The sequence below is a fragment of the Chamaea fasciata genome, unplaced genomic scaffold (genome assembly GCF_029207755.1).
Source record: "Chamaea fasciata isolate MVZ Bird 193981 ecotype frontalis unplaced genomic scaffold, bChaFas1.0.hap1 SCAF_3, whole genome shotgun sequence".
NCBI lineage: Eukaryota > Metazoa > Chordata > Aves > Passeriformes > Sylviidae > Chamaea > Chamaea fasciata.
In genome coordinates this window covers 92,389,000-92,416,537 of record NW_027094088.1, presented here as the reverse complement: position 1 = coordinate 92,416,537, position 27,538 = coordinate 92,389,000, and the positions used below count along the sequence as shown (strand labels likewise).

The 27,538-nt window shown below is 35.1% G+C and overlaps 1 protein-coding gene across 1 annotated transcript in view; it reads right to left on the bottom strand.

Moving 5' to 3' along the window:
* Positions 1-27,538, bottom strand: part of CSMD1 (CUB and Sushi multiple domains 1) — a 1,082,532-nt gene that overhangs the window by 234,655 nt on the left and 820,339 nt on the right. Inside the window, exons 13-18 of the mRNA XM_066179810.1 lie at positions 22,229-22,411; positions 19,952-20,278; positions 17,889-18,083; positions 13,541-13,679; positions 9,358-9,545; positions 2,036-2,224 (exon numbers count right to left, since the gene is read on the bottom strand). Coding sequence (XP_066035907.1) covers positions 2,036-2,224; positions 9,358-9,545; positions 13,541-13,679; positions 17,889-18,083; positions 19,952-20,278; positions 22,229-22,411 — 1,221 coding nt within the window. The remainder of the gene's footprint in view (positions 1-2,035; positions 2,225-9,357; positions 9,546-13,540; positions 13,680-17,888; positions 18,084-19,951; positions 20,279-22,228; positions 22,412-27,538) is intronic.

Sequence of the window (27,538 nt, the reverse complement as noted above, 5' to 3'; positions counted from 1 at the left end):
AAATACATCCACACATTTTATTACAAAGTAAATAGAAAAATAAGAGAATACTATGCAAACTTCAGATTCCTTTGCATTCATCAATCTATCAAGGCAAAGCAAACAAGGAAAGAAACCCATAAAAATAATGAAAAAATTTAAAAATGCTTTGTATCTGTACTTGTGAAGGAGGAATGAGTTGCAGTGATTACATGAGTGAGTTTGCATGCTAGATTAGATAACTTCTATAATAACCTTTTGGTAGTTTAGATGTTTTGAGCATGGGGCCAGAAAGCTGTAGTGAGAGCTAGAAGGAGAAGACTAGTGCTCAGACTTAACAAAACACTTTAAAACAGGGTGAGAAACTAAAATACGTTGCTGAATCTAACTCTTAGTTTGTCCTCTGACATTCCACTGTAATCAATGAAAACCTTGGACCTGAAAAGCAAGCTACAAATACATTAATGCAAGTAATTCACTAAAGCAAATGCCTTTCTTTGCTGTTGTTCTGTGGTTTCTGTAAGAGGGATTTTGTAGCAACTGTACAAGGATTCCATGAAGAAATTAGGTTTTTTTCAGAGGTTCACAGAAACAGAACTTAGCTGAAAAATCCAATTACAAAAAGAACACAGAAATATTTGTGAATTGTGGTTTTGGATGGGGTACAGTTATTTTTCTTCTCAGTATGGGCCTGTGTTTTGGATTTGTGCTGAGCACAGGGTTGGTAATACAGAGATGCTTTTGTTTTGCTGAGCAGGATTTACACAGAACCAAGACTTTTTCTGCTTTTCATATGTCACACTGGTGAGGAAGTTGGGGGTGAGTAGGAGATTAGGATGAGACACAGCAGGGACTGGTGTCCACAGCTAACCGAAAGAATAACCCACACCATATGGCATCACAGTCAGGATATAAAGTGGGGACAAAAAGGGAAAACAGAGAAGTTCAAGTTGATGATATTTGTCATCCTAAGTGGCCTTTACATGGAATGGAGCCCTGCTCTCCTGGCAGTGGCTGAATATCTGCTGTCCTTGAGAAGCAGTGAATAAATTCCTTGGTTTGCTTTGCTTGTGTGCACAGCTTTGGGTTTTCTTACTAAACTGTCTTTATCTCAACCCAGGAGTGTCAACACTTTTACCTTTCTAATTGTGTCCCTGGTCCTGCTGGTGGGAGTAAGCAAGCAGCTGTGTGAGGCTTGGTCGCTGGCTGTAGTTAAACTGTCGCCTCAACTTTGCCTGCTTTTCAGAGTTTGCATTTTGTTCTCACGCAGCTTCAAGAAAACAATGTCTATTTTTAGAATTTATCTTTTTGGTTACATATTTCTCCTCTGGGAGGAGAAAGGTGACTGATGGTGGTCTTCACCAACAAGGTCAAAGGAGTGGCAACCTGTGTAGCCAATCTTGTGCTTTCTGAAGAAATTGTACATAAGATGGAGTCAGAAAATTAAAAATAGAACTTTCCTGCTGACCTTCTTACTGCCTGCCTCATTCTTTCATGTCCCAAAGTGTGACAGTTAAACCATGAAGTAATTCAACATTTTAAAAAATGTGTCATGAAAGCTCTAGACAGTTTCATACTTCATATCAACCAAAATATGTAATAAACTAACCAAAATTTCAAAACAAAAGTATGTTAAGAAAATTAATTACATTGGCTGATCATGGTCGATCTGCTTTCGTATTGTGCATCCTAAATTTTAAGCAATCATTTCAGTATGCAGTACTTAGAGTTTAACATATAAATTAAGTTTATTTGCTTTGTTTTGAAAGTATTGGTTGTATGGCACCATTTTGATTCACAGTTGAACAATGCACCCTATGAGAATCTGAATTTTTCTATTTGTGAATATATGCCTGATTTTTTTCAGTACTTCACTGAAAGATGATAAAGAGATGTAAAGCATGGCTTTTAATAACAATAAAATAATATTTTAAAAGTGTGGATCTTGCTGCAGTTGAAAGGAGGCAGTAGCAATGACAAGCTTAATTAGTTTTGAAAAGTAGTAGATTAACTTTTGTGGACTTTAAAGCTGCCATCAAAAGAGCTTGACACTTACCATCACAGCTGGGTAATGCATGATTCCACTGATGATTTCTTTCACATATGAGAGGTTCTTCATCACTCAGTGTATATCCTGGATCACAGCTGAAGGTTACTGTGGAGCGGATATTGAAGTTGTTACCATGGCGATGGCCATTCACAGGAATTCCTGGGTCAAGGCAGGAATCTGATTCCAGAGTAACACCTGAAACACACAGATTTAATTTTGTTTTTTCACCTTTCTTTCAGATAGTAAACACACAAAAAATACCCCCCAAATAAAACACAAAACAAGGAAGACAAGATAAAGAAAGAGCCTCCAAAAGATCATAGTTAGCACTGCCTGAGAACTGATATAGGATATAAAACCCTTTCTCTAGCTGCTATCTGACTCACAGAACAGTTTTCTAATTTTAAGTATCATAGAACAGAGAATTCCAAATGAAATTTAAAAAGACTGGAACTTTAAGGTATATTTTGTCAATCAATTAAAAACACCAAACCAATAAAAGTACTGGACATCTGAAACTATAGGTAGATAATACAGTTCAAAGTATAAATAAAAATTTTGCTAGTACATAAATCGTATTTGATTATTTCATCTGTTCAGTTTCTGATACTGCAGGAAAACTCAGTTTTCCTCAGCATAGTTATGATTATTTGGTACAACAAGAAACAATGTCAAAAAACTGCAATTGAAGAGCTCACAAACTAGTGAACTCATACAGATATTATCGTATGCATGAAAAAAAAGAAAGACAAATAATATAGCTTTCACAATTATATAACTCTTTTCTGACAGAAAGAGTCTCTGGTAATTATGTCTTACAGAAGAGATTAAATAGTTTTTGGGAAATAAACATGGAGCTAATCGCTGAAAAAAACTCCCTGAAATTATGAAATGAAGGCTCATTAACTGAACATTTTACATTGTGCTTCTAGTGATAGCAAATGATTGTGGAAATAATTAATATAATAAGCAATAATATATACACATGAGGGAAATAAATAGAGACTCTCTATTGGGATGATAGGAATTTTTTTTATTTTCTGTTACTACGTGTGGTGAATTGACCTTGTCTGGCTTCCAGTTCCCCACTCAGCTACACTCTCCTTACCCCCTTCAACAGTACAGGGGGAGAGAATAAGGTAGAAAATAATGTGAATAAACTCTAGGGCACAAGGGCTAAGACAAAGACAAGATAACTTAATAATTACCATCACAGTCAAACCAGTTTGAGAAAAAATTATTTAACTTTATGCCAATTAAAAATAGACTAGAATGGTGAGAAACAAACCCAAAAACTAGAATACCCGGTCACCCTCACCACTGTATTAGGCTTGCATGGCCAAGGGTTAGTTAGTAGACAGGGCTACAGAAGTGGCTTCTGAGAGAGGCTGCCATAAGCTTCCCACATGTCCAACAGAACCAATGCCATCTGGCATCAGGATGGGCCTGCTGCTGGCAAGAGCTCGACACCTCAGAGATGGTGGTAGAGCTTCTGGGATAACATAGTTATGCAGGACACAAAAAGCTGCTGCAGAAAACCAGTGGCCACAGAGAAGAGTGAGAATGTGAGAGCAAAAATTCTGAGACATTAAGGTCACTGAAGAAGAAGAGGGAGGAGGTGCTTAAGATTTGGAAGCCCCTGCAACTCATGCTGAAGACTGTGGTGAAGCAGCTGTCCTACTGCAGCCCATGAAGGTTCACAGTGGATCAGAGATCCACCTACAGCCCGTGCAGGACCCCACTCTGGAGCAGATGGATGCAGAAGAGTCTGCGGGGTCCTTCCACCAAGGAGGAATGAACAGCAAAGATAAGGTCTGATAAACTGACCACATTTCTCATGCCCTGTCCCCCTGCACCTCTCAGAAAAAGGAGGTAGATAAAATTTAAAGTGAAGTTCAGCCGAAGAAGAATGGAGGGGTAGGAGGAAGGGGTTTTTAAGATATGGGCACCTGGGATCTAGCCAAGGTTATTCCACCACAACTGCCTTGTTCACAGGCATTTCCTAGTTTCTTAGCCCTCTAAAAGGCTAAGAAGGTGCTGGTCCTCTCAGCTTCTAGTGCATCTCTAACTGTTTCTGTGGAAATTGTACTCTTAGTTTACTGATTCTACCTTGCCCTGTTTATCATGGACCACCATAGAGCCTTAGGAACAAAGTAGGAGGAGTTCAAAACTAAGGAAAAAATTGATTTATCAGGGCATAAAGTGAAAGGTTCAGAACTATAGATATGAGTGTTGGAAGCAGAACTACAAATAAAAATATCATAAATAATGACTCTAGCTTTCACAGAAAAATATTCTCTGTACCCTCCAGCTCTTCTTATATCTCACTTAAAATTCAGATTTGGAAGCCTATGATCTAGTTTTCATGAGGTAACCCTGACATACTTAAATTCTAGACGAATAAGTTTCTTCAGACTTGACTGCAGACTCTTAATGCAAATCTACCGTGTTAGCTAATACAGTGCATTTTTAGATTCCCTTTGCCTGGATAAAATTGCTTAATATAGTCTCAAAGAACCCATTTAGATCTATAAGATTTTGCACTTTGAGTGCCCTTAATAATTTCATCTGTATGAAATTTTAACTTTCGTACACGTTAGGTTTTTTCCAGACAAATCATACTTCATTTTTTGAAATATGTTATTGTAGGTGGAGGTCAACAGCAGCCTAAAATTCCTTCCTCTTAGGGCAGCCTACCACCCTGAACACATCAGCTGCTCTGGTATTCTGAGTCACGCATAACAGGTAAACTCATCAGTTTCTTTTGAAATGATAATTCAAAATTACATTGACTCTACTGTTTCACATTTTTGGAAGAAGACCAAAAGCTATAGGAAATTTATCAACTTCCAACTTCCTGACTGAAGTAGTAGTGTTAAATAAATAAACTCAGCTCAGGCAACAGAGTTTCATTTCCAGGGGAAAAAATATTCAGTAGGTAAGTTTCAGCAACCATGAACATAGCTGAAAAGAAATAATTCTCCTTCTTTGCATGAAGATTTGATTTTTTTTCTTAATAGGACATAACCTAAAATTAAATAATGGGCAACACTGAGAGTCCTGACTACAAAAAGATATGAGAGAATTTGGCACAACAGTGATAAATGTGATAGGAAAATCATCGTAAAGGGTTGATTGAGAAGGAGCACAGGCAGTAGATTAAACTCTAGAATAGGCTGCAATTATTAGCTACTTGGGACCATGACATCATTATCACACTTTGCCCCCTGCCTGCCAAGTCACAGTTCTTCTGAACAAGTACAAACCTTTCAATGACACCTTATGTGTCATATTTTCCATGTTAGTAACCTTCTATTCTTTTTAAACTGTGTCACAAACTGGACACAGTAGTCTCTCTCGTCATCAAAGGAAGTGAAATAATTTTTGAACAAGTCCGACATAAAACAGTCCCGTAGACAAAACAAATGTATTTTCTGAAATTGTCTTGGTTTTTTAGATGGTTAACTACCATCTAGAAAATTCCACTTTTTGTAATACTACTACATTTTTCTCTGAATTATGTAAATTCAGTGTGGCATCCAAATCTTTTTCTATTGGGCAAGTCACTTCTCCTTCCCCATTTAGGCTTAGCATGTTATTTTATAGAATTAAATTGTTCTTTTACAGTTTTTCTACAGTTCGTCTAGCTTGTTTTGAATTCTAACCTTCTCAATCATAGTACTTGCTATATCTGTAGGTTGGAATCATCCTCAAATTGTAACTGTTCTTGTAGTGTCACCAAAATCATTAATAAAATATTTTTTCATAGCATCACAGTAACTACATAACAGTTTAGGGTGGAAGGAACCCCTGGGAGTAATGTAATCAAAACCGCTTGCTCAAGCAGGGTCACCTAAAGGTATGTGTGGAGATGATCCATTTCTGGACATATTTTTAGTATTTCCAAGGATGGAGATTCCACAGCCTTTCTGAGAAACTTTTTCCAGTGCCTACTATACTTTACTGTACACTTATTGTACCATAATGATTTCATCTACACTAAATTTCTATATTTTTCTCTGAAAGATTTCTAAAAGCCTTATGAGTGTGAGCACAGGACTGTTTCCTCCCCTTTCCATTTCCAAATCTAGAAAAGCAGTTAACCTGTCAAGAAAGAAATTAAGTTGGTTTGACATAATCTGTTTTTGTCAAATACAAATAAATTATTTCTTATCCTTTTGTTTATCAGCTTGAGACTTGTATCTTTCAAGAGCAAAGATAAAACTTATGTCCTTGATCCTTCTGGTCCAAATATCTTTTTTTTTTTTTTTTTTTTTTTTTTTTTCTTCTTCTTCTTCTTCTCCATCCTTGCTTGGAAAAGTCTGTGCCCTTTTGAATTTTTTTTAAACTTCCTTACAGATTTGAATTTTCAGACATAATTTTCAGTAGAGTGGTCCTTCCTCTTTGCTTTTGAGTATAGCACAGAGAATTTCAACAGTCCCTGATGAATAAAATATATTTACTTATTTCAATATTATGTACTACCCTCTCTCCATATGCCTTACTCTTACCTTGAAAATGTTCATTTAATTACATTAAAAAAATGGTAAAAATTATTATTTTCTGCAAAAGTTGCAAAACAGGAACAGAACAATTAGTCTTAATTAGTTTTGCCTGTGACCACTGATTTTTGGTCGAACTTTTTTTGAGTAATTTTTTGCCCTTATTTGAATATATTTATCGATATTTTTGTTACTTTCTTTCTGTCTCTTGTTCCTGGAACTAAATATGTACTTTAGAGTTTTCTGTTTATCCTAAGAGATCTGTATTATGCTTTGACTGCTATCTATAGTAACATTTCAATATATCCAATGTATTAATACATTATTAACTCTTGAGTTATGTCATTAAAATAAATTTTTAAATAGCTACAGAAACCTTTCTCAAGAATTAAAAAAACAATTTAAAAAAATAACAAACACAAAACCACCAAAATTAAACAAAACCAAGGAAAAGCCATAACAAAACAAACAAAACAAAACCAAAACAAATCCAAACCCACCAAAAAACAAACATTAGCTTTATTTTTGGCTTTTCATTCAATTTCCTTTATAAACGACTTTCAGAATTCATTTGTAAGGACTCAAGAACATTCACCTACCAATCTGCCAAATTTAGTGGTTTAGATTTTTGAAAGTCATTAATTTAATCACCATGTTGCTTCATTCTTTCACTTCTTATGAATCATAAACTCCATTATTTTGTGGTCATTTTCCCAAAAACTAAAAGCACAGGCTTTGAAGTAAAGCATTTGGATTTAGGCAATAATTGATCAATTTGCCTTGCAAATTATCATGTTCTCTTAACGCAAAGGAAGAAAATTTTCAAACATACTTTGTTAATAAACAAAGGCACAAATTACATTAAAGGAATCTGCAGGTACAATATTTCTATCTGTTTTTGTTTAAGGAAAAGACTAAGATTGCACAACCTACTTCACAAATGAGGAACCAACCCCCCCCCCCCCACAAAAACAACCAACCAACCAACCAACCAACCAACCAACCAACTAAACAAAGCCTACCCAAAACAGAAACTAGTGAAGCTGAGAGATCTGGGAAATGTAATTGAGGCATGAAGCACACTTGCCAAAAAGAAGATTAATTATTTTTAACAAAAAATGAATGTTTTATAAGTAGTTTTGCTTAGAGAATGTTTTAGGCACTCCATTATTTTTTTGCTTAGATGCAAAAGAGTTGATCTACACTGTCTGCATTAGCTATGTTTGAAGTGTCATCAAAAGGCTGAATGACAGAAATTTAAGGAGAGAAATGAACAAATTATTATTTGCAGATCCTTCACAGTAACTTTAATGGGTTACAAATTTATTAAAGGTATATTACAGTCATACTTTAGCTTAATAGAATATTACTGCCATTTCAGATTCAACTCAGTTTAGCTTATATTGAACCTTTTATTTTAAGTAAGGTTAAGAGCTTTCTGCTTCACAGTGCAGTGATTTGTCTTATCATCAAAGTTATGCCTATAACTGGAAGATTTTTAAGATATTTCCAAATAAGACAGGGATTTGAACTTCCAAAGAAAATATTCAGAAACTTTTCTTAAAACTTAAAATTTACTATCTTGCCTTCTACAAATCTAAGAAATGTTAAATAAATAGAAGTTCTGCTGTGAAATCTTCAAAATTAGCAACTTCCATAGTGAAACTTCCAATGGAAATCAAAATATAATTTTAGTCTCTTGTGTTCCTGGCAGATTACTCAAGGCTTCCATTATGTCTTTCTAGCTGGTTTTGCTCTTTGAAAACACTAACTTCATCTACTTAGTATCCCCATGTCACTAGTTACTGTGATGACTTTCCCTCTAGGATGTACACATCTGTCAATACAGAGTAAAGGATCACAGAAATGCTACAGGAGCTCCTGATGCTGACTAGCACAAGATAGACTCTGCAGCAAATTTTAACTGTGTTACATGAACATATGGCACACAAGGCAAAATGGAGACAATTTTAGCTCTGTGAGAAATCTAGTGGGAGGAAAAAGACAATATGAACAGTGAAGCTGTGATTAACTTAAGAAGTCTTGTGGAACAAATGCACTGACACAGGTGTGAAGTGTTTATCAAGCTTTCTCTGCACAACTTTTTTTTTACTTTTTGCTCAAGTTTTTGATATGGCTATGAAATATATCTGGACTATTCCAGATTCAACATTACAGAAAATCTACAGCAATCACATTAGTCTCCAAAAAAAGAACAACTGATAAAATTGATGTTACTAGGTTGGCACAACCTCAGTAAACACACAAGCTCTCTTCAATAGATAATTAAGTGAATGGTTGTACTATCATATAAAGACCAGTGTGACTTCAGACCATTTAATATACATAATTTTATGTACTTAATTTAAAAGAAAATGCTATTGTGATGATTCTGTCATTCGCATGGAGATATTAATATTGTTTTATTTGCATTTTGGAACCATTATAGGTAAGGGTCATAGTCTGTTCAGCCCTACAAAAACCAGAGAAAGAGAAAAAGAGAAAAAGTCAAATTTAGAGAGAAGATAGGGGACACCCAAACAATATGTCTTTAGCCATAAGGCAAAGTTTCTAAAATTACCTTGCATTTGATTAAACAACTAGACATGTAAGGACCCTGAATAACATAAAATAACTCATAAAGAAAAAATTTCCAAAATTAATTTTTCCAGAATTATCTGTCAGTACAGCATAGAGTAAACATAATTTGTTCTTCCACAAATATAACTACTGAATTTTATTTGTTCCCATTTGTTTGCTCATTTTCTAAATTAATGGGTTTTTTCAAGATTAAATAAAAATCTATTCGAGAAATACCAGACTTACTCTCATAGTGAATTAGGAAACCAACACTGGAACGACTGTTGTCCGTAGTGAACAGCAGGTACATATAATTTCCAGTACTAATAAGGAATTGGGGTGCTTGTGTCCCATGGTATTCTCCAATTAATGGTGATGAATTAGCTGGCCCATCTCTGACTTCCAAAGTGTCATAATTAACTTCAGTCTGGAATCTGAAAAGGAATATGCAAGTCAGCTGGTGGATGGACAAATGGTGTTATTTTCTTCAGCTGTTAGAAATGAAAACCGCTTTAGCTGATCAAGAATAGCATACTTAAAAAATTACATAGTTACAAATCCATCCATATATTACTAAGAATAACAATTAATGAATCATCTCCTTGCTTTGTTTTGTAGTATTGTAAAATGTTTGTAAGGGATTCAGTATACTTCAGATCAGCCATATGACTGGCCTTCAGAAAAACATTTAGTGGGAAATCTGGGTACAAAACACAAATTTTCTCAAACAAAATTGAACTATGAAGATCCAAAAAAAATCTTGGCCACAGGTTAAGAAATAGTTGGACACTCCAGGAACATTTTCAATAACACTTCATTATCTCATCTCAATAATTTCATTATTTGATATTTGCTAGTTGGCACAAGCTGTTTTATAGATAATCAAGTGTTTAATTTTGTTTTTTTTTTTAATCCAAAGTTTTTATTCTAACACAGCTTGTTACTTTACTTTTAGGTAATCATTTTTGTCCTATGAAATAAAGCAGTAAAAATATACTGGATTTAAATCAAGCCTTCATTTTGAAATTAGTTACAGTTATAATAAGCATGACTCCGTAGTTTGCTTTAGTGTGTCAAAAAAACCCTCAAACAAACAAAAAAACCCCAAAAAAAACCCAACCAGGTAATATTGACAAGAGTGGAAAGGAGGGAGACTAATGAGGGTTGATTTACAAGAAAAAATCAACAGCAGAGTCAATGTGTCTGCCAATCACTAAAACACATCACATTCTCGAGTTCATAATGGATATCTATGTATCAATCATCTACTACTAGCTCTTAAACCAAACAGCACAAATCTGCTCTTTCTCTAGATTAACTTGAACTGGAACATTTACATCAGAATCTTTTCAGGATAGTTTGTGGTTGTATAGGATTCTGATATGCTGTGGCATCTAAAGCGTGCACACATAAATTTTCCTGCCAATGAAGTTTGTGCTATTATACAGATATCTACACCGCTGTAAATAATTTTGCATGCAAACTTTTTATTCTTATTTTCATCTTTCAGAAATGCCTATGTTGTGAGATTTTACTCTTCTATTCCCATAAGGCTTGATAGTTCAACTTCTGAGAGCAGCAGAAATCCCTGCTCAATACAATACTTTTTTCAAAGTAAATGCCTTTAGCTGTCTTGCCAATATGGGACACATTGAGTGGTCTAAAGATAAGAAACTCTGTTCTTGTAATTAAGGAAAAGTGCAAAATATTAAACACTCAAGAAAGGAGAAAAATATGTGACATTCCTTCAAAGTGTAAATAAACTTTATATTTCATTAGGCAATGATAACAGAATGACCAAGCTGCCATCCAGGCCATTACATTTTACGGAACTAATAGCATTGTTCTTGCATAAAAATCTTCACAGACACATCAATATTGAATAACATAAGAAAAAGTTCAGTTTTAGCAAGTATTTAGTATTCTTTCTAGTTCTTCTCTCATGGTTCCTTGAAAACAAATGCACAGCCAGAAGTCAAAAAGCTTTTGCTTTGCTATCAGAGCTAATGACTGCTGGGAAACTGACTTCGGCACTTCATATCATTCCTTCCTCTTCACACAGAAAACTCTGGATTTATGGTACTTTATTTGGACAAGTTGGATAAAATCCAGATGACTGCTTTTGCTGCTATCTATCCACTCTGACAGTGGAACACAGGGCTTGGAAGTCTTCTAATACATTAAGCATTTTTAGGACCCATTTCTGGCAGTGAAATCAGCTAGAATGGAATGGCCTACATCCATACTATTAAATACATTCTTTAGCCTGGTTGACAAACTCAAGGAGCATGTTGGAGACTATTTCAACAATTTAGCTGCATAAACACGAGTTTTTGTGTCTGGAAAGGCTCACTGATTTTATTTAATTTACCAAAATAGACAGCTACAGAGGGCATCACTGAAGTACTTGACAGTTTTTCAGAGCCCTTCCATAAATTCAGGGATTATACATTGATCTATCCTGCAGCAGAATGATGAAAGCAGACAGACACAGCTAGGCTGGTTTAAAGACTTTATTTGTACTCACGATGAATAGACTCAAGATCAATAATTGAATAGTTCAATTATTTTGAAAGTTATGTTTGTGAAGGAAACTAATTAGGAATAAAGTGCTTTCAGCCAGCAATTGTGGTTTTCTTAGCAGGGCAGTATGACAACAGTGGATGGCAGATCCTGGCTGGAGACAGAAACCAGAAAATGACTCTTAACAACAATTGCAGCTGAAACAATGATCTTTATTGCCAGCAGATTCCTGCTCATGTCAAACTCAAATGTCACTTTATAATTCTCTTGCCTGATTTTAAGGGTTTAAGGAAATAAATTGTTTTTTGAATTGGGCTGGTTTTGGTTTTGGTTTTTTATTCTTAGTCTTTGCACTTTCCCTAAAGTGATAAATCAAGACTATTTGTTTTTGGAAGTTCTTTATCACTACCGAAAGTACCTAATTAGGGGTTACTTTTTAGGATTTTAGCTTATTTTAATGTTTATTAGCTTACTCATATAGGTAAGAGGTAGGATGTCCTCCAAATGTACATAGATAATTTTAAAAAGACTTAAAGGATGCTGTTATACTAGTCTTCATACAGTTGGGTTGACTTTGGATACAGAGGTTAGTTGTATAAATTATCAAATTATTTTTTATCAATATTCAAAGTACCAATGGTTTTCAGGTCAGTCATTATTCTTCTACCCCTTTCCTCATGACATTAGGCACAATCTGAAATGCAAAATGTTTCAACGTACACTAATCATAGGGTCATGCAGTCATTTGCTGCTACTTCTAGGAAGTTTATAAGGACTCTGGAAAGGCACATTTGTCTTGCAACAATTCAGCTTCATTAGCACAAGAGTGAGATCATTTACATTATTAATATTACATTTGTACAAAGCTTTATTCTGTTAGTTATCTTTGAGGCAAGTCATACATTACAGTATAAAAGTGTTCCATTTTCCCCAAACTAGACAAAATACTTGACAAAAATATTTTATATTTTCCTGATTTGTTTACTGATTTTTAATTTACTAATATTATATCAGATAGCAAAGTCAGTTTCTCTTGTACACAAAAAAAAGGTTTAACATGGAATTTTTGCCTTTGTGTTGACAAAAGAAAATAATTTTACTGCAAAAGCAAGGTAATACTATAATAACAAGCTTTTTCTTTGTCTACCAAAACCAACATGCTGAGCGGTAATACTGTTCTGGAACTGAAAGAATTTGGAAATGGCAACAGAATCCATTTGCTAATAATGCTGAGATAAAGTTGAAGTAGATTAATTGTATATCTGCTGTACTTCCAAAATTATATGCAATCAGAATTCTCTATTTTGTGTCAGGGTAAACTCCAAGTTCTTGTTTAATTTCATTGCAGTTCCATTTGTACACAAAACTCTGGAATTCTGTTAATGGAATATGTGCATTCATCTGTCTAAAATTCAGGAAATAAGGTCCTTAAACTTCACCACATGTCACAGAAGCCTATGTTTCTCATTAATTTTCTCAGAAATATTGCCATCACACTGTTAAGGTCATACACATTCAAACATCTGTAACTTCAGGCAATGCATTTCCTTTTATAAAATTTTAACGTTCGTCTTATAACTAAAACTGTTATTTCCATTTAAGAAGACATCCCTGAACCTCAGGCTTCTGATCAAATGTTTGAAAATAAATATAAACCTATAAATACTATGCAGTCCTTAATGAGAAATAAAAAGCATCTTAAAATTCTGGAATTTCTTGCTGAGTACAATGGAAGGAAATAGCACATTAGTAAGCTTTAATTGCCTGCTTATAGGAATAGTATTGTGAATGTTGCAATGAAGTTCCTTTTTGTGGTTTGGGTTCTTAAAGTACATGCTTAATTTTCAGTAATAAAACAAGTATTTATCCTCAGACCCTACTTCTTGTTTGACTTTATGATACTCACTTGTCAAAAGTGATCTTAATGGAATGTCCTGGTCTTGCTTCAATCACCCATTCACAATTAAGTGAGTCCTTGTAATATCCTGGCCACCCTGGTGGCAAGATAACACCACTGGATGCTGTCAAATGTCCACCACACGGTGCTGAAAGAAAAAAACAGCATATTTTTAACATACAAATTATTTCTAATATATAATATATTCAAAGAAATTTCAAAAAATCAAATTAAAATGCATAGAAATATAGGTTTGATGTAGTTTTAATAGTTTACACAGTGTTATGAGCACTTTGTTTTCTTTAGAATCATAAGGCCTGCAATGTATTTTATCAGCACGTATTGCTCGCTATATATTTTAACACAGAGAGCATGGCACTTGGGTCTGCCAGCCTTCCTTCTGTTGAAAAGCACAGTATCTTGTTAAAAAATGATACTGTCTCATCACATTTAGATCCAGCATGATTCCACATTTACATGGAAACATCAGAAAAATTGTTCCAAGTAATTGTTACCATTGTACTGTGCCACCTTTTTGAGCAATCACTGAACTCAGTGGAACTGGAAGTTGCAAATATTCCACTGGATCATAGAATGGTTTGAATTGAAGTGGATGCCTGGAATCCATCTAGTTCATTTCCTGCTCAAAACAACAGATTGCGCAGGACCATGTCCAGTCATGCCTTTCCTCTGAAGTCAGACACTTCCCATACTATCTGGTCAATCTGTTTTAATGTTTGATCACTCTCACAGTAAAAGTTTTTTATTATCTTTAAACAGAAATTCAAGTATTTCAGTTTCTGTTCACTGTGTCTTGTCTGGTCATTTTGTACCACTGAGGAGAGTCTAGCTCCACCTTCTTTAAACGTACTATCAGTAGTTATCTGTATATATTGACAAGATCCCTCTTGAGCCCTGAGCCTTTATTTCCAGTTGAGACAAGCACAGTTCTTTCAACCTCTTCTTTTATGACAGATGCTCCAAGTCCTTATTTATCTTTGTGACCCTTCACTGGACTCACTGCAGTATGTCCACATTTTTCTTGTACCGTGGATCCCAGGAGTGCACACAGTGCTCACAACATAGCCTCACCAATGCTGAATAGATGGGAAAGATCTGTCATTTATTCTCAGCCCTGGCTCTCTCATCCCTCTGAACAGCAAAAAAAACAACTGGTACATCAGCCACTCCCCCCAGTTTTACGTCATCTGCAGACTCACACAGAGTACATTCTGCCTCAGTATTCAGTTCAGTACTGAAGATTTTAAACAGTATTGGATTGACCCCTGGGCTATACCTCTATGAATTAGCCTTCAGTTGTACCTTGTGACACTGCCTACAGTTCTATGAGCCAAATAGTTCAGTCAGTTTTCAGTCCACTTCACTGTTCACTTCTCTAGTCCCGACTTCATTGGTTTGTCATTGAGAATTTTGAATGACACAGTGCCAAACACATTACTAAAACTGAATATCCATTACTCTCCCCTAATCCATCAGACAGTTCATCTTAATGCAGAAGGCTATTAGGTTGATCAGGCATGATTTCCACTTCATAAATCCATGTTGATTACTCCCAGTCACCATAGTTTTCTTCATTTTGTCCTAGCTTTGGCTTGGACAGTTAATTTTCTTGTGGTAGCCTTGAGGGGGCAGAGTTTAGAGCTGTGTGGACACAACTCAGCAGTCATTCTATACCACTCACACCTTCTCTGGGGGTCAGAAGGGATTTCACTTGCAAGAAGAGGATGTGACATAGGGTGGAGGAAAAACATGAGCAGGAGGATCTTGGGGGGCATTTTGTCATTGTCTTGGTGGCCACCCACACATGGAGCCTGGTTGGCTTGGTTAGTCAGTCAGGCAGTGGGTGAGCACATTTTGTATGTAAATCACCCTCTCTTGTATACTTTTGTTGTTTATGTTGTTGTTCCTACTATCTTATCTCATTGCTGTTTTCCTATCTCAACTCAGGATATCTGCCTTTTGTCTCCCTCTCACAGGAGGGGGTGGAGGGGAAAGGAGCAGCTGCATGGGGCTTAATTTTCAGCTGGGTTTAAACCACAGCACATGGTTTGGAAATGGCTTCAAGGAATACTGTTTTATCACCTTTCCCACTGATAGAGATGAGACCTGTAGGTCTTCCTATCTTACCTCTTTCCTTTCTCCAAGACTGGAATTTGCTTTCTTCCAGTCCTAAGGGATCTCCCTGGTTTGAATGAGCTTCCCAAGATATTGAGTGTCCTTGCGATGTCATTGAATGGCTTCTTCAGAATTCTTGGCTACATCCCATCAGACCCATTCCTGTATGTCAAATTTGTTTAAATATTCTCTAACCTGATCCTCCTCCATAAAAGGTTTAAAAAGAAAAATGTATTGCAAGAGGGCTATGAAAATGACAGGGCTAGACAGGGAGCATTTTTCAGAGCAAAATTAAACGACTTTGGAGCAGGATTAAACAACAGCAGAAATGACAGAACAAATTTAGGAAAACATGAGTCCCTTAAAAATTTAAGCTGTCATGGCACAGAGCCTTGGGATGTTATGTTTTACTAAAGGCTATGGTACAGTGTAACACAGGAACACTTTCAAGGTCAGGTAAATTTATCTTAGTATCATTAATATCGTCCTCATAGAAGAAGTCAATGTTATCATCGGAAAATTCCATGTTTCAGTGCAGGAAATCTTGCTAGATTTCCTTCTGTTTCTCCAAGTCGAGACAAGCCAACCATATAGAAATGGATGGCGACGAATCTGTGAGTTGTAAATTCATATGCTTAGTTTTATTTCAATGTTTCTACTAACATAAAACAACTTATAAGAGACGTTATTTGATTTCACTTATGACATGCACTTATGTCTAGGGCTATTTTCCAGCTTTGAGTGGGAAAAAAAAGCAACCCACAAATTCTGAAACACACCAAATTTTCTTTGCAGCAAAAGGAAAGGCTAGTAAAAAGGCATTTACCTTATCATGTGTATAGTTAATGAGGAAATCAATTTCTTGCATAGTGGTTTTTAAAATTAACTTTCATCATCCTATGAACAAGAACAGTCAAAACTGTTGATCCTCAACTGATTATAACACTTCATGTACATCCATTTACTTCATGGATTTCAAGTGTTGCTTACAGAGACTGTTATGTATAAAAAAACTCAGAGCAGAGCAACAACAAAAAGCCAACAGTTGTTCAGAAATCTCAGACAACTAGAAGCAAACTAACTCATGCTTAGGATTCTTAGTCCATGCTTTAATCCAAGCCCAGAAGCTCCTTCAATTATCAAGAGAATTCACAGAAAGAAACATATCCTGAATGTAACTACTTCCTTCTATAAAAGAAACAAAGAGCAAAATACTAAAAAAAAAAAAAAAATGCCCCAAACCAGTCTATTAGTTTAACCCTTTCCTCATTAAAAACCAAGTAAACATTCCAGACGGTTCAAAGAAAGGATAACTGAGAGGTACATATATATTTTCTGAAAAAGTAATTTCTGTAAGTTTTTTCTCTCTTTTTTCTCAAAGTGCTCATCATTGGTCCTTATCTATGCATTTTCAAAAATAAAATTACAGTAAGATTACACTGAACACTTTAACAATTGAATCTAGAGTTTTCAAATGAGAAAAAAATCTTCAGATGAAAAACAACACCCTACTCCCTGCTTTGGGGTGGGCTGGGTTTGCTCTAAGAATAAAAGAAAAACCCTGCTCCACTATATGACATGCTTTAATCAGGGTAAGAAATTTTGCTAGTACAATATCCAGGTTCACATATGCTTCTTCTAACAGACTGCAGACTTGGGGACGGTTCTTCAGTATTTCTAAATTTTCTTTTAAATGCATTGTCAAATTCCAAAAATTTGGAAATTTTTGGGAATATCATGGATATCAAACATAGCTCTGGTTTTCACTATATTTCCCAGGAATAAGTACTGCAGGTTATAATATTACACATGGAAATTCAGGTTTACTTTCATTGTAAGAAAGTTAAAGGGGTAATTTTTCAAAAAAGAACATTTATATATATGCTTTATTTACTTCCTGTATGGTAGATAATTATGCTCTTCAGTGTGCTGCAGCCAAAACTGTTATAGCAGTTATAATTCACTACCAAGTAATGATGGTGACAATCAGAACTTGGAAACAATAGCAACCAGATTTTTAGAATGCTAATGTATTCCAAGAATATAAAAGCAAGCTATCTTGTTTCTATTACTCTGCTCTCACTTGACTGGAAGAGTGTTAAGATGAATGAATAACTTCAGGTAAAGCAGTCTTATTTATGTGCAAAATGTATAAAGTAAGCTAAATTTAAATAATGTCATTATTCAAACTGTAAGAACAAATTACAGATTGTGCCCTTACCTTCACAACGTGGAACAGTGGAGCTCCATACTACATTTCCATCTTGCATAATACAGGTTATGGATTCAGAGCCTTGAGTCTTCACAAAGCCATCATCACAGTGAAAGGAAACAGAACTTCCCAGAAGGAATCTGTCTCCAAAACGCCTCCCATTTATAGGAATGCCTGGATCGTGGCACTCGTTCTGACCAAAGGCTGATAAAAATAAAGCAATAATACTGGTAATAAACCCCACAGTAAAAGCAAAAGGAAAAAACATCCCTTTAAACTTTGTGTCTTGTTTTTTGGAAGAGGAGGAGAATAATATTTCAGTTGTAAGAAAGTGATATGTAATACATATAATATAATAATATATAATTAAAAGTATAGAAAAATTCTCAGTAAAAAAGTCACCCTCAAATCCAATGACATTCACACACACACGACCTAGTTAGAATTCAGAAGTTTTCATATATATATGGCTTAGATACACAAGAACAATTTTCCTAAATTTTCCTTGACAAAATCCAGCTGTTCTGCCTCTAGCATAAGGAAATTGGGGTTGTTAAACCTGAAAAAAGGGAGGCTGAGGGGAGCCTCTATTGCTCCCTAAAACTACCTGAAAGGAGATTGTAGCAGAGTATTGCTCTCTTCTCACAGGTACCAAGTGATAAAGCAAGAGGAAATGGCTTCCCATTTTTCTTTCCTGCCATTTTTTAAAGGACAAAAATTATCCCTTCCTATAAAAGCAAAACACCAATTTTAGGCCTCTAAGACTTAAAAAAGATAAAAATCAATTAATTCCAGCTTTCTGTGGGGAATCTTTCTAAACAATGAAAGAAAACAGCTTGGCCACAAACACTATTATTTTAATTGAAACAACACAGAAACAGTTCAAAAGGTCTCAAAGACAACTTTATTGTCTATTAACTTCTATAACCTTAGAAGATAATTTCTTCAGCTACAATGATAACCTCTCTATAAGTAGCATCTTTGAATGACTCATAAAACTTTTAGGAGAGTTAGCAATCTATGACAAATGTAAAAACGTTTTCTACATGACAATGCTGTTATTAATTTTCTACTGAGAGTACTGTTTAGTAATATATTTTTTTAAATAAACAGAACAGAGTGCCATCTGTACCCAGATATTTCTTAGCCTGGTTGCCCAAACAGAAGAAACTGATTTTCTCGGTAGCTCTCTATATACACATGACCGGTAGGTCCACATTTAACAACTTGCTGTCCATCTACAATTAAACTTTGTATATTTGAGAATTGTCTTCTCAAAGGCAGCACATTCTTAAAATTCTTAAAATTCTTAAAGGCCAAATAGAAGAATGATTCTATATTAGTTTTTCTTATAGGAAAGACTTCTGCATCAGTTCAGCTCTGTTCTAGACACTAGAAAAACCACAGAGTGTTTCTGTTATGTGTAATGCAGAAAAGAGATCTCTATTCTTAGGACTTTATATTCTTAGATTCCACCCCATTCAAATAGAAAAAAAAACATACAAAAGCAAAGCAGGTTCCCAGAATTGTTTATTTGCATTGATGATTGACTTTGTGATTTTCCAATTAATACGTCAATATTTGAGATCTAAGATTAATAAGTTTTATAAATTTGTTCCTGAGGGCTCTATTGAGAAATATATTAAAGTACATGCACTGAATACTTTGATGTGAATGATCTGGACTTTAGTTATGGACTCTGAATTTATGCAGTATGAACAAAAAAAACCCCAAATAATAAATAATGAGGAGAATTCCTCAGCACTCTCACATTTTTTTAAAAAAAGATAAGGATTCAGGTAAGGAATAAAAGGAAGACATCTGAAAATAGTGCAGTTATACAATCATGACAATTTACTTCCGTGTAAATAAATATAAATATAAATATAAATATAAATATAAATATAAATATAAATATAAATATAAATATAAATATAAATATAAATATAAATATAAATATAAATATAAATATAAATATAAATATGAATATGAATATAAATTTATATTCTCTGTTTTAATTATTATGAAGCAAGCATAAAACTAGGCATAAAATAAAAAGAGGAAGTTCTTACTTGTGTAAGTGATATTAAATCCTCTTCCAGTGGTAGAGTGATCTGACTGAAATTCAAGTCTTACTATGTGCCCACTACTAGCCAATTGAGAAGGAACCTCATTGCCAGAAAATGTGCCAAGAGGTGGTAAATCTGAAATCCCATCATCTTTGATTGTAAGGTAGTCAAATTGAGGTTCTACATCAAAGTCGTTGAAAATCAGATGGATTCTGCTTCCTGGCTCTGAGATAATTAACCAAACACAATTCATATTGTTCCCATATTCCTCAGGATAATTTGGAGAAAGAATAATTCCAGATGGTGTGGTGAAGTTGAAGAAACATGAAACTAAAGGAAAGAACAATAAGACTCTCAAAATACTATCCACAAACTTTACAAATACCTATCTTACTATTTTATTTTATTTTATTTTATTTTATTTTATTTTATTTTATTTTATTTTATTTTATTTTATTTTATTTTATTTTATTTATTCTTGTAGAAAAGGATGATTTTGAAGCCTGGATGTCAAAACTACTACACATGTAAGCAGAAAATGTTTAACACTTTCAGAACAGTTTTCCAATGTTGTATTTTTTTTCCCAAGTGAATCCAAGTGACTGAAGCAGAGCCTGCAAGACATTAGCATGTGGCAAACACCAAAGAAAGCAGAAGTAATGCTTGATGCATCAGTGTTTGCAAAATTTGGCAGGTTTGTGCTAAAATAAAAATGCAATCTCCAATTCTGAATGATTTTTTTCCAAATATGCATTAAACTGCATTTAACAATAAAAAAGAAAATCAAGCACAAGGGCCAGTTTTTTCTGTAATATACAAAGTTCATGCTGATAAATAGCAGTGGAAATTTAGATGCGAATGAATCAAGAAATCTTTAGAATATATGGTCTGAACTTATTTTACCCTTGTTTCCCTTTGATGGCATAGAACAAAACCAAAAATGATTTATAGCTATCAACTTTTTTTACTTTATTGAGCCAATTTTCATCAAGACATTGCCAAACTGTTTTTAGAGTCCTGACCCTGTGACTGGTACTGTAGGCAGAAATACGGTATATTCAGAAAGAGGAAGACTCACTGAGCATTAGTTAACACAAAGGACAACCATCATTCAGCTCTTCAAATGTGTCAAACTGAACTCAGTGTACATAAATAAACGTTATAGATTCCATGCTCTTTTGAAGGGCATGTACATATGTAACACTGGAAGCAGAGTAAAATATTCTACATTGTTAACAAAAACTGACATAGCAATCCAATGCAATACAGCACCATGAAGAAACACAACTTGTGTCTCCAAAGGGAACCGCAGCTTCCCTGTCTCTGTGCCTGGGCTTTACATGCTTAGACACATTTCAGCATTGCAAGGTATATTGAGAATTATTCTGGTCCAGAGTAATCTTGCTCAGTTTTTTAAGTCCTGTTCCAGCACAGCCTAAGAGCACATACATGTCCAAATAGAGTAGGACACCTCACAAAGGTTGTTATGGTTGTCAAATCCTTTACTGATCTATATGACTCTTTATAAGAAAGTTTAGCATGATCTGCAGAACTCAAGTGCCTAATATATCAGTGTACTTGAAAGATTTGCTCTATTTTACAAGGAAGGGGGAAAAAAAAAAGAAAAGGAGAAAAACCCAACCCAAATAAACCTCCCCCCCAAAAAAACGCAAACAAACAAAACACAAAAAAGACCCCAACCAAACACCCTCCCGAAAAGAAAAACCAAAAAGCAACCAACAACCGTCTCTTAACAAATATGTTTTATCTTTTAATACAAAAAAATCACAACTAATGACCTTTCCTAAACTTTTCCTATGTTTGATATTCTTAACTTCTTTATATTCATATTCACACCTTTGTGGTATATCACCAAAAAAAAAAAAAAAAAAAAAATCCCAATCTTTTTTTATGTGGATCTGCAGGCTGTTTTGCACTGCAAGAATGAAACATGTATGTGCCACAGAGTCCTTTTGAACACCTATCTGCTATCAGGAATTACTCATTTAGAATCTAATTCAACACACGTTGACATTAGGAGTGTTAAGTGGTTCAATTAAATATAAAATTAATGTAAAGAACATTCTAAAAAAAGTCTGGCATGACATTCTCCATAAATGAGCTACTGAGTCAATTTAAAAAAAAAAAAAGCCCAAACATCGATGGCAAATGTCTTCAAGGTACTTTGAAGCATTTTCCTGTTAATCAGTCACAAATGTTAAGAAATGCAAGAGGTTAAGGTCAGAAAAATAATACAGAAAAAATTATAATAATTCTTACAAACACAGCTGGGTTTGTTGCCAGACCACTGGTTATTTTGTTGACATGTTATCGTTCTCTCTCCCACCAGCTCAAAAGCTGCTTGACATTCGAAGGTAAGTGTGTCTCCATGCAGAAAACTGCTGCCGGTCCTTTTCCCATAGGATGGAATTCCAGGATCTCCACAACCTCCTTTCTCTATTTCTGAATATCAAAAAATTCAAGTACAACAATAAGGAAAATATATTTGATATCAATTTATATGTCAGTATCAGAAGAACTTTCAAAATTGTGGCATTACACATTAAACTAATAATTACTGCTGAAAATAAACTAGAGGAAAATGTTGTAAAACTGCCTCAAAGATGACTTAGGATCTAAAGTCTTTTCACAAGCTAATAGCTTCCATACCTGCACTGCTGCATTGCCGAAAAAACCTAAATACTTCTTTTCCACTGCATGACTGCAACAAATTACAGTATATTTGAAGGTAAAATTATAAAGCCACAGTCTCCATCCTACCCATGAAGATATACGACATGTAGATGTTTTACTCATAATAATCTCTTACCTCTCACATCTGCAGTTCTATTTATAAATCTATTAACAATATGATTTAAAGTATATAATTTCTTAATAGAGCAAATAGATTTCAGTTTAAAAAAGTTGAAGTATAATAAAAACAAAAGTGAGGAATTATTTCTTAATCTCACACTTCAAATTAGAGACAAATTTTTCCCAGCTGCATTCAGCTTTACTGAAAATAAATTAACATTTTGGATAATACTTCAAGATGTTGTCAAGGAGATCTGTTTCTCAAATTATTTAATTTGTATATCTCAAATCTACATAAACCAGGTAAGGCTATAAAAAATTCAAGTCTTATAAAATTTATGAATACCATAAGTATTAGAAAAGGTAATGTAAATATTAATTGCCTGTGATAGAATAATCTAACAAAATACTATACACGTGGCTGCCTATCAGAAAATTAAGGCTCCGTTTCTTTGACATTAAATTTTAAGCAATTTTGTTTTAATTAATTTGCCTATTATCAGAAAAAATAATAACACAGTACATCCGATTCTATAAACTGTGTTGCTGCACATAATGAAATTATGTAAATCAGATTCAAATAAAAGTACAGATAAAGTTCTTGGTATTTAAATATTTCACAGTTCAGTCCAAAGTACAAAATCAGAAACATTCAAGATAACAAGAAAATTCAACTCACTGAATAGTATGAAATATTAATATAATTTAACACCATTGAAAATATATGCTGTCAAATATTGTTAAATCTAATAATGGTTAATTCTGGCAGCAGTGTATACCTTGACACAGCAACAGAAATTTTAAGGTACAGGATACAAAATTACGATATGTGAAGTCAATCCACAATGTTTACACCCTTAAAGCAGTCATAAACAGATTGTTGACACACATACTCAGAAAGGTATGTCACAAATTTCATAGTGTAATAGTTTTCTCGACCTCCTTGTGATGCCGTGCCTGATGCAACCATTATTATTTTTTTAAATAATTTGTCTTAAAAGAAAGTTAGAATGTATAAATAAAAACATTTTCCAAAATGCCCAGTACACAAATACAATAAAACATTGTGAGACCAATTTTTAAAGAACATTTATAAATATGCATTCAAAATTATATGTACAAATGCTTTAATGTAGCTTCACTTGTCTGTTCCTACTGAGATATTGATTTTTATTTCCACAGAATAGAAGAGAAAACCTGTGTGTTAAGCTATGCACATGGGGGAGCTACAGAAAGTCAGAATATACATTTTTATCACATTTTAGAAATTCATCTCCCTCACTGACAGCAGAGCTGTATCTAATCCAGCACCTGAGAATGATCGTAATGATTTGCCAAACTTTGAAGATGAACCAAAGACTTTGTTATTCTTAAGCATCACCCTTCATCCAAGAATGCCCATATGGACATATGGTGGTATATAATTCAGATTTGTAAATATCTTATTTGCAAGCATGAAAAACATACAAAATTGTGGGAATACACAAGACAGAGAGTAAACCAGACTTAATTAGCATAGCTAGTCTGATGACTAGGATGCTATGGCAAGGACAAACAGAACTTTGAGATTATGAGAAGATGGGATTAAACCTGTTTACGGGAAGAGGAGAGATTCAATCAACTCCCTACAAAAAAGATGTTGTAAAATGCAGAAGTTGCTGGTATGATCTTTTAACCTAATTATTGTAGTAGAAATTATTAACCTTACTGAAATGGTATATAAGGTCCTGGAAAACCTGAGTAAAATCAAATTCTGATCACCAAAATCAGTCTTCGTGTCTCTCCATCAATCACCGATAATTGGTGCTCTGTGTGAGGAGAAGAACCGGCTATCTGACGGCAATTGGCAACACCCGTAGAACTGATCGTGATGGTGAAAGAACCGTGTTTGGGCCCACAATCCCTGTATGCCGCAACGTGATAGGTGAGCCAAGAGAACTAAAAATATGGGACAGGGAACGTCCACCGAGAGAGATGTCTACGAAACCATGCTACGCCTCCTAAGTAAGCATGGATCCCCCATCCCTAAGAAGGACTTGAAGTCACTTCTTCGATGGGTGTCACACATGTTCCCTGATACCACCCCTTCTTCTATTTTTACTCTCCACTACTGTGACAAAGTCGGTGTAAAACTCTATGACTTGGCTACGTTGCCTGGCCATGAGCCAGAGCTTTGCCTGCTCCCTGCTTGGAGGCAGTCATAGACGTGATTGAAAAAGAGGGGGGAAGTGAGGTAACCTGTGAGGCAACCACGGAGATAGTCCCTGCAACCGTGTTAAACCCTGAATGGCCCAGGCCTCGCTCTCCCTCCCCTGTCTGCATCCCCTTCCCAATGAAAGCCAGAGACAGAGCACAGACGCCACCTGTAGCCTTGCCACTATCCCACCAGCGACCCTAGAGCTGCCAAACATTAATTGATTATGTGGACAGTAACTCCAGCAGTGACGGAGAGCCTTTCAACCCCGGCCCCCAAAAGAGATCTGGACTTAGTCCCTTTGAATACATACAACAATTGGTTACGGATAAGAAAAAAAGCCCTTAAGGACAGAAACTTTGCCTTTATTTCACTAATTGCTGCTTTAAGTTTCACCAGAATGGCCAGCTTTTACAGAGAAGCATCTCACAGCACGGGACTGCAACAAGTGCTGACACAAATCCTACAGCCCACAGCAGATGACACAGTAACCAAGAATAATCTTCAGCTTCCAGCTGGCCCTGCACACCCTCCAGACTGTCTCTGACTTACCTGCAGTCACTATGAGAACTGCAAGCCTAGACATATTAACCAATAACACAGTAATGTTGTCTTATTGCTCAAATTTTGTCTCCCTACGGGAAATCTATAGACTCTTAGTACTCAGTTACCAAGCCCTGATTATAGGTAGATCATCTGTATTGGTAACAGAACTGCTTGTTTTGCCAGGAGTCATCAATTCTGACAAGGCTGGGAAGATAAAGATCATAGCTTGGATCTGTCAGCTGCCCTCCGTAGTCCTGGCCAGAGGCAATATAGCCCTAACTCATACCTCTCCCAGCAGTACCCTTATGTACGCCCCCCCAAAGCTGAACAGAGGGGAGGCAGGTTTGGTTCCACAAGGATCAAAAATTTTCTGGACACAACTGTATCACATCTCAGCATCCCACATGCCAATGCAAAGTGACTCTGAAAAGCAAAGGCTTAATTTTAACAAGTCTCATTGGTACTAGTGAAGACCTGATTGTTACTCAAAAATCCAATGGCCTAGTAATCGGCCAGTATACACTGTGCCTCAGGTACTCTCAAGTGTGGGTGGGAATGGTCAAAGCCTGCAAAGAACTCTTAATGCAAATTGCTACAGTCAAGCCTTTTGTACTGTATGCCCCCTGGTTTTGTGGGGGAAGAATCTTTTAACAGGGTGGGGTTTTTAAATTCAAACAAATTTTGTAGAGAGTCATTGAAGCGCTCAACATTTTAAAACTAACCTATAAAGTGTAAAAAAAACCTCAAAAAAAACAAAACAAAAAAACCCACCAAACAAACAAACCCAACCACCAGTTTGGTCGATTAATATCTCTTAAGTTCTTAACAAGAAAGGGGGAGTCAGGCATGGCACCCCTGCTGAAAAGAATGCAGAAAGCTCTTTTATGTTTTCAATTTTTTGAATCGTTCTTTGATGTACCCTAACCAAAAAGTTACAGCCTCTGAGTGAAAACTTAATGCAGAACTGCTTCTCTCCTCCTTTTGCTTACTTCGCCATCAAACCTAGGTTGAATGCAAATGTGTTAAATGTGAGGTACTGTGGTACTGTGCATCTCATAAAAGACAAGGTACTTGCTGTCAACATAGTCCATTGAGACACAGCAAAAAAAAATGCACAAATTCAACTAATAATGTGTGGGTATAAATTTGGTCTACCTGAACAACTGGAAATTACTCCAGAGCAGTGGCTTACTGCTACTGAGAATAAAGATGAATAATGATTTCTCGAATATTATGATATTTACTAAGAAATGTTTCTAGTGCTCATACATAGACTGAGTTCTGTAAAAATAGATTTTTGTCTTAATTTTTATCACACAAGAAAAAAAACTTGGGATGTTTCTCCCTATCATCCCATGTATAAGAATCTTTCTGATCACTCCAAATCTATCCACAAAAGCATTCAGTTGCTAAAGGATAGTATGTTTTAACTAAAGGTATAATCTGAATCTTGGCTAGATAACCTGTTTAGTAGCTGAAGTTTGAAACCTTGGCTAAAAGATTTTCATAGAATAAGAATGCATGTTATGATTTTAATAATAATTATGTTAGTTATAATACCTTGCTTGCTTCAATGTGTGCAGAGATTGATTGATAAGGCTACTAAAAGAGGGTTTTTGGTTAATACAGAAGGGGGAAATGTGGGAATACACAAGACAGAGAGTAAACCAGACTTAATTAGCATAGCTAGTCTGATGACTAGGATGCCATGGCAAGGACAAACAGAACTTTGAGATTATGAGAAGATGGCATTAAACCTGCTTACAGGAAGAGGAGAGATTCAAACAACCCCCTACAAAAAAGATGTTGTAAAATGCAGAAGTTGCTTGTATAATCTTTTAACCTAATTAATGTAGTAAAAATTATTAACCTTACTGAAATGGTATATAAGGTCCTGGAAAACCTGAGTAAAATTGAATTCTGATCACCAAAATCAGTCTTCGTGTCTCTCCATCAATCGCCAATACAAAATTTAAAACTTTTAATATTCATTTCAGATAAAACATTTTTAAAAAATGTTTCGCTGATTGGAAAAA